This window comes from Zootoca vivipara, chromosome 9 (assembly GCF_965207765.1).
Source record: "Zootoca vivipara chromosome 9, rZooViv2.hap1.1, whole genome shotgun sequence".
NCBI classification, from domain to species: Eukaryota; Metazoa; Chordata; class Lepidosauria; order Squamata; family Lacertidae; genus Zootoca; species Zootoca vivipara.
Genome location: NC_142592.1, coordinates 58,914,737 through 58,930,942, shown reverse-complemented (window position 1 = coordinate 58,930,942; position 16,206 = coordinate 58,914,737). Strand labels below are relative to the sequence as shown.

The following is a 16,206-nucleotide window of genomic DNA, read 5'->3' as shown; positions in this document are numbered from 1 at the left end:
CCGCATCGATATACTAGTACTGTATCTAGCTTGCTACACAAGAACATACATCTCCAGTAGAAAGCCATGTGCATAAGGCCTATGACCATAACAAAGCCGACTGTTCTGAAGATTGAAGAAGCAGGTGGGCGTGTAATTTGTTCTACGCCATTATGCATTTCAGGTTCCTTTAACAAATATGGGTGAACTCATTCATCTTTGCACATCACATCCACAAGTACATTCTAATACTACTGCATACATTTTCATATTATTTCTGGCATATATGGATATGATACAAAGTTTATACACTGGTCGCACCTGAACTTCTCCCAGCCGCTCCAGCTGCTCCTGCATGTGGTTCTTTGTGACCGTTACATCGTACTCTAGTTTGTCATATTCCCGCCAAGCTCTCTCAAGCTCCTAAATACAGACACATACAAAATGTACGCATGTTAGTTTTGCCTCATTGGTAAATGCAAAAAATATAAATTTGGGAGTATGCATGATTAAGAACAATAAATGGATTTACTACATTCAGACAGGTTGGGTTGCCAGAAACTGTGGGTGTGCGGTGGTCTAAAAGTTGAACAGCTGATACACATCTCTGCAATTGTGGATCACTTTCCAAAATAAATGCATTCTGTTGTTCCATTGTAGCAAAATGAGCCCCCTGCCCCCTATTTCCATGCCCACACAAGGAGTGGTGAATTCAAGACAAATAAATGTTTGCCAGAGTGTAATAAAGAAGAAAACTATACTGGTATATAGCCGTTTTCTTTATTTAAAAAAAATGCCTACACAAAGAAGGCCCCCTCTTAACACACCACTGAGCTTTACTAGCTGAAGAAAAATTGCATTACTTACTGCGGTAGCTCGAGACACTTCTCGACAAGTGCTAAGGAGTCCATTCTGTAAATCATCCCTCTGCAAGATGACATTTTGTATGGCGGCTGGATTTTCCGCATTCATTTCTATCTCCTGACTGGCTGATAGCAGAGCTTGCTCAAGCGTATACTATGGTAATAAAAAGAATAGTTTTAATGTTCCACATCATTGAACTAATTTTCTTTTTACTTCACTTATCAGTGTTCTGATAATAAAGCATGCAAAATAAGATCCATTTTGGGTAATAAATATAATTGTCCTACTTTTTCCTTGTGCAGCTGCTGAAGCTTTTCTTCCAGGGCTTGAACCACTTTGTCTTGCTCGCATAATCGGCTAAGCTTAGTCTAGTGTGGAAGTGAAGATGGTAATAATTAGTGCCACTAGCTGTTTTGCAGATTGCCAACTGATGCACAGCCTTTTTATTTAAAAAAGTGCATACACATTGGGGCAGCCTGGAAAATCTAAATGCAGATTATCACAGGTATGACCCTAAATTACACACCATGCTAGGTCTGAACCACAGTGGAGTGCTCTGCTTTAATTACTATTTATTTATTATTACCCTGAGTCAGTAGGAGCCATTATGCACCTGGTGTACCTGTCCCATTCACTAAGTCAGGGAACGCTCCATACACACCATGGGGAATCTATGATACATTATCTAATAAGGGGCAGCTCCTGCAGATAGGGAACTGAGTACCCACTACACATGTCCAACTTAGGATAAATAGCGAACCTGCTGTGGCATTTGCAAAAACCTGGTACAATATCTGATTTATGAAGGGAGTGCTGTCTTTTTGGTAAAGTCAAGTGAGTGGGGCTTTGTTTAATACAGACTGTGTGTATTAAAGGTTCAACTTACTGTGCACATTATATGATACTGCTCTTGAATATCTGGGATAGGATGACCTATTCATTGGGGAAATAACACTGCTGAATTTACAAGGGGCCCTGGGAATAACTGAAAGATAACTTCCTACAGTGACTACTTTGTATGCATTTGCAACACAAGCTACTCTGTACAAACAAGAGAATGTTCATTTTAAGGCTTTGGCCATACAGTCACATCAAATTTTGTCTCAGAAAAGCTATTCCTCTTGCACCCTGTTTTTGAAAAAAGACAGGGCTCAAAAGTTTCTGTTCTCTCAAAGGTGGCTGTGGGTAAAACTGTGCATTTTTTTTTTTTTGCAGACTTTCAACCACAGACTAGTCAAAGCGCATCTCAACTCTGTTTCAGAAAGCCGGGGAGATGTGACAGACTAATGCCATATTGAGTTTGAACTGTTTTTTACATGAGTCAAGCATACCAGTTTGTTTAAAACACACAAATGCAACATACAGAAAGCCAACAGTACTTACATCAATATCTAGGTCTTCTGATCTGTATTTGTACAGAGTTCCCCTACATTCATCTTGTGTCAGCTATAATAAGGAAGAACACTCCCATCAAACAAATTCACTAAAATCATGCAAAACAGTGTGCAGTCTAGTTAACATTTAATTAAGCATACATTACTTCATATTGAATGTTAAGCACATAATATGCCTGAATGCATTTAATCAACACACACACACACCATGTAAATTTCAGTTCATAATGGAATGCCAAATATGGATTGTCAGAAGGGGAAAGCACATCAGAGCTATTTATTCTTGCTATGAAGGTAACCTATGAAGGTAAAGCTAAGTCTGGAATTCCATTCATTAGTGATGTTCAAAAGTCTTCAGAAAAAAATGACAAAAAACCTTAGATAATAGCCAAAACAAGCGAGAACCAACAAACAATTTGGGGCGGGGCGGGGGGACAGTGAATAAATTCTCAGTTGAGAATTCTGAACATTTTCTTTTCTTTTACTTCTTAGTCTCCGAAAAACTCAAGAAGAGTTACATGAGATTTACAAAAAAAGGACATTATCTGTGAAGACAACACAATGAAAACTGTAAATGCCCTGTCTTTGACATGCAGGTTTTATTACTTCACTCTCAGCTTTACTGTTAAATAAGACTTTTAACACAACACAAGTAGCTATACACTACATACTCCTTTACACAAACAACTGGGCAGGGGCAACGCACTATTTTGACAAATTTTAAAAGAAATGTATCAAGCCAAGCAAGATTTACACCAAAGTTACACTGATGAGGGACTACATGGAAGAGAAACAATCAATTCAGATAGCAGAGGATGACAGTTGGGGTTCTACAACGGGCTGGAAAATCATTCAGATGTCTAAGTGCCAGTAAGGACTTTAGATACCTGAGTTTTCCAGTGTGGCTCTACTGTATATGGCTCCAATGTTATTGTTTGTACCTCCTTGCCCCCAATATTATAAGGGGCTAAATGGGACTGCAGCTAACACAATAATCACACTGCAGTCATGAAGACAGATTGTTGACATATTACGTTCTCTTTCCAATTCTAGATTTCAGACTGCCTAGTATAAAGACACAGGTCAAAATATCTAGACAAACATTTCAGCACATGCATTTTAAAGTGTATTAATGAATGGGGCATTGAGGATATTCTGCACTGGGCCAATCTCCAGAGTGTGGTTAGGATACTGGGAGCAAGCTGCAGGCTCCTGCGTTCCTACTGCTTCCCTCCTGGCTCCCATTGTATAACCATGAGGTAGTGCCAGGTCTGCATTAGCAGTAACTGTGGCTGATGTGTAAAGGGATTGCCTTGCCAACCAGAGCATATTTGAAGTACATTTTCAAACCCTAGCTTGCTGATTAGGTATGCTGATTAGTGCCAATGTGAACATAATGTTACATGATGTTTAAAACTGACAAGGAAGGTGGGAGAGGGAAAAGGAAGAAAATGGCAAATCTACATTAAAGCATATTTGCTAACAGTTCACATGTCGACTATCTTCTCTACCTTCACATACATGCACAGGGTTTTTTGTGTACAATGTAAGCTCTCTCTCTCTGCTTTTAAGGAAGGGCTACATCTGCAAGCATGAGGCAAGGGTTTAGCCAGACAAGCATTCCAACCACAGAATAGAACCTCAGAGGACTTTTAAGTGTTTCATTTCAAGGCATATCCTCATGCAAATGCACTGTGTGACGATCTGAGATTATGCACGGTGTGATAAAGCCATATAAGTAACCTTGCTTTGAAATGAACATTTAATGGAATGAATACTGGAAGATGAAAAAGCCACAGCACCTTTGAGTGTCATGAAAATTACAGATTTTAATTTGTTGTGATGTTTAGTACCTAACAGGGCTTTCTCATTTTTAAACCCACTTGAAAATGGACTACAGATTCCATGTTGACTGGAGAAAGAATTGAAGAATGGAAATATCTTTTTTCATAATAATAATAATAATAATAATAATAATAATAATAATAATAATAATATGCTCAAACATGGCCAATGTATATCTGGCCAAGTTTACAAAAGGAAAAATACAAGATATATGCCTTTGTTTTTAAGAATTATGGCATGGATGCGTACATTTCTGAAGATGCACCCAATTATCACTTTGTAGGCAATTCTGAAAAGTTTACTATTGGAACGGGTTTAAGCCTAAAACTCCCCCCCCCCTAGATTATTTTCCAGATTTCTTGGAAGATAAGTTGCTTATTTAAAAAGATCTGTACTCTAAAAATCACAAAGGTGTTTACACATCTGTTGCTCAGCCTTATCTTTCCAATTATCGTATATAAACTCATATAGAGTTAATTCTACATAGGGATAATTCACAATATGTTACCTTAGGGTTTGCATACTCCCTTCTCTTCTCATGAGCGCCAATTCAGTTTTCTTCTGGGTTCACAGAAACAAAGGTATGAAGAATTCAGGTTGACTAGCCACCATGGTTTGAGGCTACATGTGAACCATAGCTAGGATTACTGAAGCCATTCTTTAAATTCAGTTGCATGTCTAGAGTCACAGGAGGTTGTCATTGGCTCCAGAACTGTAGCCTGAAAAATTTAGTTGATGGAAGACCACAAAATGCAGCACCAGCTTTCAGTAATTTGCCAACTCTTTTCTGGGAACCCTGTTGTTCCTGTGAAGGTTATGAAGCTTCTTCACTTAGAAGCTTGGTAATAAAAGACTCATTTTCCTGAATGACAGCCTGCTCATCATATATAGATCTCGTTAATGGGCATATGGAAGAATATAGTCTAATGTGCTCTAGGGGAGACATTGCATAGTTTCCATAGATCAGAGGACATTAGATAATCCTGGATCAGGCCAGTAGGCCTATATAGACCAGTACCCTCACATTGGTCAACCAGATGCTTACAGGAAACATGTAAGAAATCCTGATAACAATAGGACTCACTTCCTCCCTGCTCTCGAAGTTTTGAGCTATGGGTATTCATAAGCATATGACCTTTAACAGTAGAGAAAGAACATAATTCTCTCTCAGTGGAAAACAGCAACACCACTTTATAATAGACCCTTTTAGATGCTAGTCATAGCAGACCATCACCAACTGTAGCAGTGGCTTGGGTGATTGAAGGTTTCTCAATATGTTTCTCAAAACACACACCAGAAGCCACCATTATGATTGAGGCATAACATTTAGTGAAGTTGACAGGGGTAATTTTTCCACTCTTTAATGCAAAATGCTCTTGATATTTGTAGGTTTCACATCACATGACAATAAAAGCTCATCAGAAAACAGTTTCTGCTCAACTGCTTAACACCAGAGCACTGACTCAGGGCACAGCGCCATCTAGTGCCCCAGCACCTGCACTGCCTATCCGACCTCACAATTTAATTCAAGTACAGTACCCTATCTCTTCATTTATCACAGACAGATTTCTCTCTTTCTGGTACTCAAGAAGAAGTGAAATTTATTATGGATAGCTATGTATAATACATACTGAATTCTGCTGCTGAAATCTTATTTTATAAAGCTACCCTATGTGTGCAAGAGTTTTGGCTCGTTATGACTTAAAAACTCACAAAGCACAAAGCCTGAGGGCATTAAAATGGTTTTAGCAGCTTGGGGAAAGGACGAATAATAGTACAAAGCCTCTGTGTGCTTGTGGACTCAGCACACGTAAGACTTGCAGCTACTACACAACTCACAGTTCTAATGAGGATGGAAGCTGACAGGCATTTTTCAAGGTAGCTGCTTAAAGTATCATCCATATGGGGCTGGTCCTTTGTAGGCTCCAACCCTAAAAAGAGTACTACCATGCCCCATTTCCCCAGGCTTTCCACGCAGTTGTGGAAGTATAACTTTGGGAACATCAGACTAGGACTGGCTAAACAAAGTTTGTTGCCTGGGACAAAGCCAAGATGACACCCACCCATTCCAACTCCATGTGCAAAGGTAAACTGAACTGGCAACTTCATGAAAAATCCATTTAATTGTTTCTATCAGACACCACATAAAACTCTGGCATGTGAATAGTGAGTTGTATGTGGATTGAAAATGTTGATAAAGATGCAAAGGATTTGCTCAGAAAAAGGTTTGTAGGCAGTACCTGCTCTGACACAGACCCACCCACCCAACATGCCAGTTTCTATAATGAATCTTTCATTAAATAGCTCAGCTATTTAAAATCCCATGGAAACATTTCAGAATTTAAGGGCAGTGATTCAGTACAGGATGAGCTTCTCCAAGTCACCATCTGCATATCCCTAATTATATATTTGATATTAATGAACATGACATGTTGGAAGACTATTTCTTCAAGCTGTTTTTTTAAATAAACGCAAGATTAAAAGCTGTGAAAACAACACTTCCCACCTGTGCTCTCAATTCCATTAGGCCTCAAAGGCTTTCTCTAGGTACCATGCATCCATGAATGATCAGGCAGTTCAGCCTTCAAGACCTTCCAGAGTCAAACTATCAAGTATGGTGCTAACTCAGTGTAAAATGATGAACCAATTTTAGTCCTTCCAACCTAATGAAAAGCAAAACCAAATAATTAGGTAGCTAAAAAATTGATAACAACTCTCTGCACTTCAAGGGCACCTCATTTCTTTTTTCATTCCAAGCTGCAGAACTTTCCTTAGAGACGCTAGTTTCAATTTGGCAGATAAATCTGAATACCAATTTGGCTAGTGAGTCTCAGCCAAGTAGCAGATAATGAAGCCAGCGTTCACCCTTCATTTTCAGTAATACTGCATGCTGTTTCCCCCCCTAACTTATGTAATAATTCACAGATGGAAGCAAGGGAGATAGCATGTTAACTTAAAAGTTAACAAAGCGCATGTTTGAGCAAGATTGTAGTGGCACAAAAAGCATTTCATTACACAATTTCTACTCACAGGAGATGCCAGTGAAGTGGCACAATTTTTTTGCCTACGTTGGCAAGGTTACCAAGTCTTGCCCCAAGAGGGAGACTGTGTCTTTATCAGCTGCTTATTCGGCAGACATTTGACAGATGCAGGTTCTACCATCATAGCTGCAGTGACAGAAGCTGCATCTTCCCAAGTTCTCAGTACATGGTGTGATTAAAGGAAAAGGCAGCAGCAACCTTATGCACTGGTGAAAGCTAAAGCTAGGGCTAACTTTGGACTAGAAGCTAGAGAGCCTCTGAGTTCATAGGCTGAAAAAAAATAATGCCATTACTTGGAAAAACAACATAATGCCAGAAATTTTATTTGGTACGGGGTGAAAAACCTGTTGACATCCATGTTGTTTAGGATAAAATTCTTTCACAAATTAATTTCTAACAGACAAGTTGATGTTATATTTCCATTCAGCACATTTCCCCTCCAAATATTTTATCATGACTTGATACTGACTTCGTTTGCTGTGACTTTCTGAACACACGGCCCTTAAGAGCTATAGCCCCCAGATCAAAATTATTTTGATCCTTTTTAACTCCCAAGGGCAAAACAAAGCAGCTGTCTAGGAACCTACAACAATTAGTAAATTCATTCCTAAAATGAGAAGCTGCCAGGAATGACAAGGTAAACATTGCTGTCATGCTTTAGTGTTAAACCAAAATGAAGTTGTTCCTTCAACGGAAAAAGAAATAAACAAAAGAAAATGAATCGCATAGATCCATGCTATGACAAATGTTGGAAGCTTGTTGGCGATTTTATGAATTTACTGAATTAACCTACAAAAACCAGCAAATTGCCAAATATTCTGAAACAGAGAAAGTTATCCAAAGGGATACACTCAATACCCATTGACAAGTACGTTCAGCAAAGCCATGCTAACAATATTGCAGCATTTTATAAAACACAGATGACTTGTGGTTTTCCAAAACAAATAGAGGAGGAACACCAATGTTATGGGTAAACTGGAGGGGACAACCAAAAACTGTCACTGAGGAAAAATTTGCAATGATAAAAAGCAATTTCATTCACTATCCAAGACCTTACTTGATGGTACAGTTGTGGTCTTAGCGCCGAGTTCTCAATCATAGTGTGAACCATGATGATTAAAGGTTCATTCTCTTTCATCTATTTCAAATCAGGAGGAGCATACAGCAAACATCAGTTTACAGCACGGCTAGATTTGAAAGACGACACTGTAAATATAGCCTCTACTTTAATTATTTTCTGTTAGTGCAGCAGTTCATATTTCCTCTCATGCTTAAGCAAAGCTGTACATTTGAAAAGCCTGCTAAGGCCAAACTAGAGTACCTACAACCCATATTAAGTTTAACGTAATGATTACCAATAAGCATTTCAGACGTTTCTCTAACTCAAGCTGAAAATGTTCAATCATCTTTAACAAATGGATATGATGGACAAATGGCTAGCCTCATTAAATAAACCACCCATACACATTATCAGATTTACAGCATAAATAACACATTAACTATATTAGGGATAGTTGCACACCATTAACTCTGGGCAAAAGGGAGGTTTCTGGGGCAAATCCTCACTGTCAACATGGGGTCTAGATACTGGGCAGATGGTTGAGTTTAGTCCAGATTTTTCTCAACTTGATAGTCATTTTATGGAGAGTAGTAACCTTGACCCATATATATTATTATTTTCCTGAACACCTGTGTTAGGTCAGTCCAAAGCTATGGCACAACATGTAAACAGATGAATAGTGAACAAGCAAAATCTTAGTCCAAGTTGTAGACTGAGGTAGTCACGAACAATTCTGCTTATTATAGCTTTTCACAGTGTGAACGGCACTAATGTAAGCCTTCCTAGACAGTGAGTGCTCATTTGTCAGTGTTTTATTTTGAAATACTGTACGGTACTTTATGATCTGCAATGTAACACCATAACATTGATAACATACAGCAACTATATTTACCAAACTCTAATACCTATCTTTTACAGTATAATAATTTTCAAGGCTACATTATAACTATTTATATAAACTATTTATTAACTATGTTCACAAATACTCTGTGTTGATGAAGTCAGTAACAGATTTTGGGAAGCGGCCAGATTTGGGAAGCAGAGTTTCAGAACATCTACTTTTCATTTCAGTAGAGCTTGTTAAGTCTCATTTAAATGAAAGGAGGATGAATGCTTGGAGAACTAAGCCTTTAAAGGATTCAGTTCAACTAAGAGGGAGTATATGCATTTTAATATTCAGGGAAATACACAGGTTATATCATATATACTGTCATAAGCAATTTGTGGGTTGCCCTTAACAAAGAACCTGCTCATCTGTCTACTTAGGGAGCAACAAGCTAACACTGGTTTCTCATGCAGGCCACATGGCAAACATAAAACCTAACTTTAAGTATGTGGCACAAGGTGATAGGGACCAGAGTGGAAATTGTGTGAGGACTACAGTGGAGGCCCACATTTTTTTAAGTGATTAGACTTCGCTGTGGACTTATCTACAGCACAGTGTATGTTTCCCCAACCTAACTGCACTCCAGATGTTTTGGATCACAACTCCCAATATCCCTCCCCATTGGCCAAGCAGGTGGGGCTAACGGCTGTTGTAGTCCAAAATATCTCAAGGGCTTGGGGAAGGATGGAATGGAAGACCAGCAGTTATTTCCAGACCACACTTCTGGAGCCCATTTTCCATCTGCGTGTAAGGAACGCGACTCAAAAACTGAGTATAGGGTTGCTTTTTAAATCATTATAGACAGAGTCCACATCCTATAGAAATGATGCTAAAAAGCATGTTGTTAAGCATCTTACAGACAACACTAGATTATAAACTTCTGAACAGGACTGTATTGAATAGGAAAGCTTTTGATTCTTGAGAATTCCATATGCTGAGAATTCACATGCATACAAGTAGCCTCTGGAGGTTAAATTGCAGTTAAACAGTTTGCCTGGTTCACTACAATTTAACTATTCCAAACCTAGGGTAGATTTTCTAATAAGTTTAGTCTATAAATCCTTCTGATGGTCATAAGCTGCTCCAATAGCAGAATGGGAAACAATGCCCTTTGTAAGAATATCCATAGCCGGTACTAAAATCTTCCATGATCAAAAATTATTCAAGGGCCCAGAAATATCACCCCTTTTTTTGCTCAGAACTGCAGTTACAGTCAGAGACAGAACTGAATATAAATTCATGCACTGTCACGCTTGAATATTTCAGTTTGCTCAAAGATGAATACAAATCAAGCATCTCAGATTTTGCTGCTTTTATATTAAATTACACATCAACTGTACATTTAACTCTGACTCAGCTAGATAACAAGCCCAAGTGGCAGGCAGATAGAATCAGTTTGTGATTTATCATTAAACATGGCTATTGTAGGGACGCAGCCTAAAGCTTGCCGATCAGAAGGTCGGCGGTTTGAATCCCTGCGATGGGGTGAGCTCCCGTTGCTCGGTCCCAGCTCCTGCCAACCTAGCAGTTCGAAAGCATGTCAAAGTGCAAGTAGATAAATAGGAACCGCTACAGTGGGGCGGAAAGGTAAACTGCGTTTCCGTGTGTTGCTCTGGTTCGCCAGAAGTGGCTTTGTCATGCTGGCCACATGACCTGGAAGCTGTACGCCGCCAATAATGCGAGATGAGTGCCGCAACCCCAGAGTCAGTCACAACTGGACCTAATGGTCAGGGGTCCCTTTACCTTTTTATGGCTATTGTAACCTGGTTAAAATGAACTCAGGGATACTTCTGAACTTCCTACCAGAATGAATGATTAATCCCAGGGTCCACTCTCTCCTAATCCCTAGTTATGTAGTAAAAAGAAACTAGAATTCCTTATCAAATACAATTTTATCCTTATGCATATGAGAGTGGTATAAAACAGAGAATCAACCAATTATGTCTAGATCAAAAAATAAAATTAAAAAGGAAGAGATTGGGTGTTGGCAGCAGCTCGTAAAAACAGGGAATGGTGCCATGTGCCAGCACAAGTGGATGATGACCCCACTTTGTGCTACTGCTTGATGGAAAGCACTTCATCCTCAGCACAGCTGCCATGGACTGAGTTGTAAATGCGCTGCATTATTGGTGGTGTGTCAAGTGAATACATGCTCTCATTTCGGGAAGCAGATAAAGGGAACTGAGAAAATCTAAAGAACTCCGAATTCCTGTGCCAACAACTCAGCAGGCGCAAAAAATAATGGGCAGATATGCAGTTTTCAAGTTCTGTGCAAAGGTTTTTTGAAGTATTCCTCCCCCTCCCCATCCCCCAAATAGATGGCTATGATAGAAGTATATCCTTACTCATTACATTAAATGTTTGTATATATTTAGACTTTGACTGCAGAGATGAGGTAGACAAAAGCCAGGTATAGCTACTGTGATAAACACTAAATTTTTAGGATTATTTTTAAAATATTCATTTTGCATTCACATTAACAATGACATGTAAATAACTGAACCCATTCAAATATTGGACCCCATTTTATTTTAGCAGACAAGCTGCAGCATTAGGACAGAGTATGAATGGCACAGAACAATGACCTTTGCATATAAATTGTGCTATCTGCACTTGGAGAAACATTTTCACCACCTGCCCTGTAAAATTTTAGATGAGACAGTACCATTAAAAAGTTTAAATGATAAAAAATAGTGTCAACATGTTATCAGATATAAATATACAAGAATAAGCTATGAATCCCACCTGATGATCCAAATATATGGCATTCCTTTGAAGGTGATGAGAAAGAATCTCATTCTAGCAAGCAGCATTCAAAGAGGAAGGAGAGAAGAAAAGGACAGATATGAAGATGTGGAAAAGGTCAGTCAGAAAAGAAAGAGAACTACAAATTCTAATTTCAACCTTTAGACTATATTGTCATATTAATCCAAGCGAGAATTACATTGAATTCTGGTCTTCCTAGAATTTGCATTAGCATATTTTGAAAAGCCAATCAATACTCCAATGACAGAAGGAAGCAAAATTATAACCAAACATCTGCTTTTGAAAAGTAATAAAGCATTAGTTTGCAATTGCAGATTTAGTAATATCAGCCACACAAACAACTTCGTAACATTAAAACAAAATTAAGAAAAACCACCATGGTCATGTTGAATTTACACAGACAACTATAAACCCTTTGATACATTTGTGTGCATTTTCTGCTTCTAAATGCTTATTATAAATCATTTCAAAGATGAGAAAACAAAATGAAATGGTTATGGTAGATTGTATTTATCACCACCCTTACCTACTTGGGCTTCATATTTATGTGTAATCTGCGTAACTTGCAAAATTTCAGACTCAATTAAAGTGATATGTATTTGAATGCATTCCTATTTTTTTGTTGCAATGTATTCAACATCCACATTAGAACTCAAAGGGTTAATAGCAGACCACCACAGATGCCAGGAAAACAATGACGCTCTAAAAAGCTACATTAGAGGAGGTTGGCACCAATGGTACAATGCAAGCTTGGATTAATGAATGGCTAAGAATAAGTGAAGATGGCACATGACAAACATCACTTCATAGCTGACCTTTGGGCTGCTGGCCTCAAGTTTTAGTTGCATGAGTTGTGCTAATGTGTGTTCCCGGATACTACTCAGTTCGGCTTGCTGCCTTCTCAGCTTTATAAGCAGCAGCGTGAGCTCCTCTGGCTGAAGGAGTATCGTATGAGAAGCCAAAGAGTGGAAAATAGGTTAATCATTATCTTGCACAAGACTTCAGATATATACTTGTGTTTGATAATGGTGGATATCATGCTACATCTAAACTGTGTGAACCTCTTCAAAATAAAAAGGAATCAACAATGTCTGCCAATAGAATACAACTCAACTAAGAGGAGGTGAGAAGAGCTTTAAAACTGCAAAGCTTCTGAAACTCATGGTAATAACTTCTACACACAAAAGCTAGCAATATTGCATGAAGGGAGGAAGAAAAAACACACCACGGTCACGAAATATAGAGGCTGGGTATACTCAAGTTTTGCTTGGTATGTTTTAAAAGAATTGGATAGCAACAGAAACTAAGGTATCTGAAACAAGGAAGAGTCTTGTAGCACCTGAGTAATTTTTTCAAATGCTGGCCAAAGAAAAAACAAAGAATGAAATATTAAAAACACACATACAACTTTTACTAAAAGTATGCATTGTAAAAATACACTGTCAAAGTTTGTAGATCCAAAACACAACACACTTTCTGTTTTTTCTCCTTTAAAGCAATCACAGCAGGTTTTTTGAGAGTCTATTTCCCAAACACATCTAAGATTTTTCAACACAATTATACATGCTAGAACTTGAAGGTTGAATAGGAAGATCCAAATGCTTGAGAATCAAGGAAAAATTAAAGAACAGTACTGTAATACCATTAGCCCAAGCCAAATATATTCTGGGGGAACTCCATGCTACTGACCCAAAAGCCTCCACTCACGCAAAGGAAGGAGACTGCAGCCCTTAAACCAAAGCAGCTACACATATATTTAAATTCTTAACTAATATAGGGTTTTATCCAATTGTGTCCATCTTCTGATGGAAGGATTTGATTTGATCCACCAATACTTCTGTAGACTAAAAAGGGGTGTGCTTGATGTTCACAAAGCTCCCTTTCCTCCTGCAGCCCCCTCCCATGCCACCTACCACACTAAGATCCCCCTAACCACCTGGGGCAGTTTTTAAGGAAGCTCAGGGCTGAAGAGGGAATGGGAAATCAGCAAATGTTGCCTCTGCTCACTTCCATTAATGGAAGCATCTGCTAGCTGAACTAAGGAGGCTTCCATCAGTGGAGGGACACAATTGGATGCAACCCAGAGTCAGTGCTCCATGCTGTTCTGATTTGTATCTGTCGAAGAGAGCCAATAGCACAGGGATGGGGAACCTGTGGCCCTCCTGATGTTTAGTAGCTCCCATAAGTTCCAACCAGCATGGCCACTAGTCAAGGATGATGGGAAGTGTAGTCAACATCTGGAAGACCATGGGTTCCCCACTCCTGTCTTAGGAGTACACTTTTTATCTCATCCAAATTTAACACTTGACTAAATCTTCATAACTCATACGTGGTCTACCCAACCCCCAAAGTACTCTCTCTTTGTTGTACAGGCTTTCCTTGGCTCCCACTCAACCTGCACTCTGACCTCAGCCTTCCATAGACAGCTCCTCCTACAATGACCACATCTATTTAATTTTCTGAACAAAGCACCTTTACAGTGGAACCCTTCGTTGTAATTTATTCTTATGTATTCCTAATGCAGGGGTGGGAAACTGGTGGCATGTGGACCAGTCACAGTGCCTTTTCATTCAGCTCACCATCTTTTTGCAGCAGTGGTGAACAAAGAAGCGCATCCTGTAATTGCAGCATTCCTTACTAGCTTTGGGCATCCTACAAGCAGGGCCTGAGCACAACAGCACTCTCTCCACCTGTGGTTTTCAGGGATTAGTATTCAGAAGCATGTTGCCTCCAACTATGGAGGTAGAACAGATCTATCACAATTAGTAGCTGCTGCTAGCATTATCCTCCATGAATTTGTCTAATCGTCTTTTAAAGCTATCCAAGTTGGTGGCCATCACTGCTCTTTTGTGGAAGTGGATTCCCTAGATTTAAATATGGTGATGCTCTGCCCACTTCTCTCTTCTGAAGCAAGTGCACAGTGAAGATCCTCAATAAAAGCAACATGAAACAACTAAAACCATTGGCATTTGTATGTTGTTTGTATGTAAACGACATAAACAAGCAATTTCTACTGAACAAAAGTATGAGTTGTGCATCACTCAGCCCACTTTTACCCACCTATGAATGCAACTTCCAATGTGATTCTCAAGCAGAAATTTGTTCCCTCACTCTATCCCAATGTATTACTAGCTAGTAAATCCCAAAGATTCATGTCCTCAGTTCTTAACAGTTCTTGAAATCTGAGCTTAACTTACAATTCAGATACTGACACATATATCAGCTCTCTCATAATTATAAAGCAACCAATTATGTAAAGCAACTTTTTTGTCATGAGATGTCAAATGGAGCAATTTGCTTTGTATATGTGAAAGACCTAAGCGAGTTCTATCACATGCACAAAATTTTTCTGAGCCAGGGACTGCTCCATTTAGGCCATGGAAATGTTCCACTACTCGTGTGACACATTCTTTAACATATAAACCATGAGAGGTCAGGTCTATTATTCAGGCATCCACATCACTGGGCCCCCACAGAGTTCTGGAAAAGGGCTTCAACAGTGATGCTGATAAGCCAAATAATCAGAAATCCTGAATTATATATTACAAGTAATGAACTGAAAGTATTCCTTGGCATATGGTTTTAGCAACTGGCAGTGTTAAATGAATTCCAGCAGAGGGAGCAGGAAATTTTCCTATATTCAAGAGCTAACAGGTTTCATAATGATTAACCTACACTCCCCTAATACAGTATATACTCATTGGTGTTTCACTTGGAAAAACATTATTTACTAAGAAATGAGGGGGAAGAGAAATCGCCTGGAAGAAATTAAGGTTTCAGCTAGTAAAAGTGGTCATATTTGAGTTAAAGGTCTCTCAAAAATGTTTGCTCAAATCTATTATCCCTCATCTAAACCTTAGGTATTGAATGGTAAAATACTTTTAATGATGCGAATAAAAATGTGCAATTAGTGGATGGATAGTTTCCTTTCATAAGACAGCACAATGTATAATAAACTGCCTGCAGCACCAATTTCCTAGTTAACTGCAACTTCCATTCTGCAGCAATGAAAAGCTCTGGTAATTGGTATTTTCCCTCCACAACTGAATTAACAACTTAATGGTAGGTCAATTTGTGAAATGAACAACAATAAAATCTTAAAGGTGCCTTGCTGTTGCTCTAGAGATATTTAAAATGAAATACTTACATTGCTCAAAAAGACAAATTACTCACAGATATAGTACGAATAGCATTTGAATTAAAAGGTTATCTGATTACTCTTGTAAAATTTAATGCAGCATCCAAATAGATTTAAACTGTTTAGAAGGAAAACCTCAATTTAATGCAAAAACAAAGATGGAAACTGCATTTAATACAGATTCTATAACTAGAGTAGTCACTGTGCTACGTGTTGTATTTTATGGGTTGTTC

The 16,206-nt window shown here is 38.6% G+C and overlaps 1 protein-coding gene across 28 annotated transcripts in view; it reads right to left on the bottom strand.

Annotated features, from left to right (window-relative positions):
* The window catches only part of PLEKHA5 (pleckstrin homology domain containing A5), a 175,802-nt gene that overhangs the window by 14,486 nt on the left and 145,110 nt on the right, over positions 1 to 16,206 (bottom strand). For 7 of the 28 annotated variants that reach the window (XM_035127637.3, XM_088652439.1, XM_088652431.1 and 4 more), the window contains 7 exons: positions 12,651 to 12,770; positions 11,815 to 11,868; positions 8,181 to 8,261; positions 2,227 to 2,289; positions 1,131 to 1,211; positions 847 to 996; positions 301 to 402 (listed from right to left, as the gene is read on the bottom strand). In XM_035127637.3, the coding sequence (XP_034983528.2) occupies positions 301 to 402; positions 847 to 996; positions 1,131 to 1,211; positions 2,227 to 2,289; positions 8,181 to 8,261; positions 11,815 to 11,868; positions 12,651 to 12,770 (651 nt within the window). The remainder of the gene's footprint in view (positions 1 to 300; positions 403 to 846; positions 997 to 1,130; positions 1,212 to 2,226; positions 2,290 to 8,180; positions 8,262 to 11,814; positions 11,869 to 12,650; positions 12,771 to 16,206) is intronic. The other 21 variants (XM_088652432.1, XM_035127620.3, XM_088652433.1 and 18 more) reach the window with 5 other exon arrangements.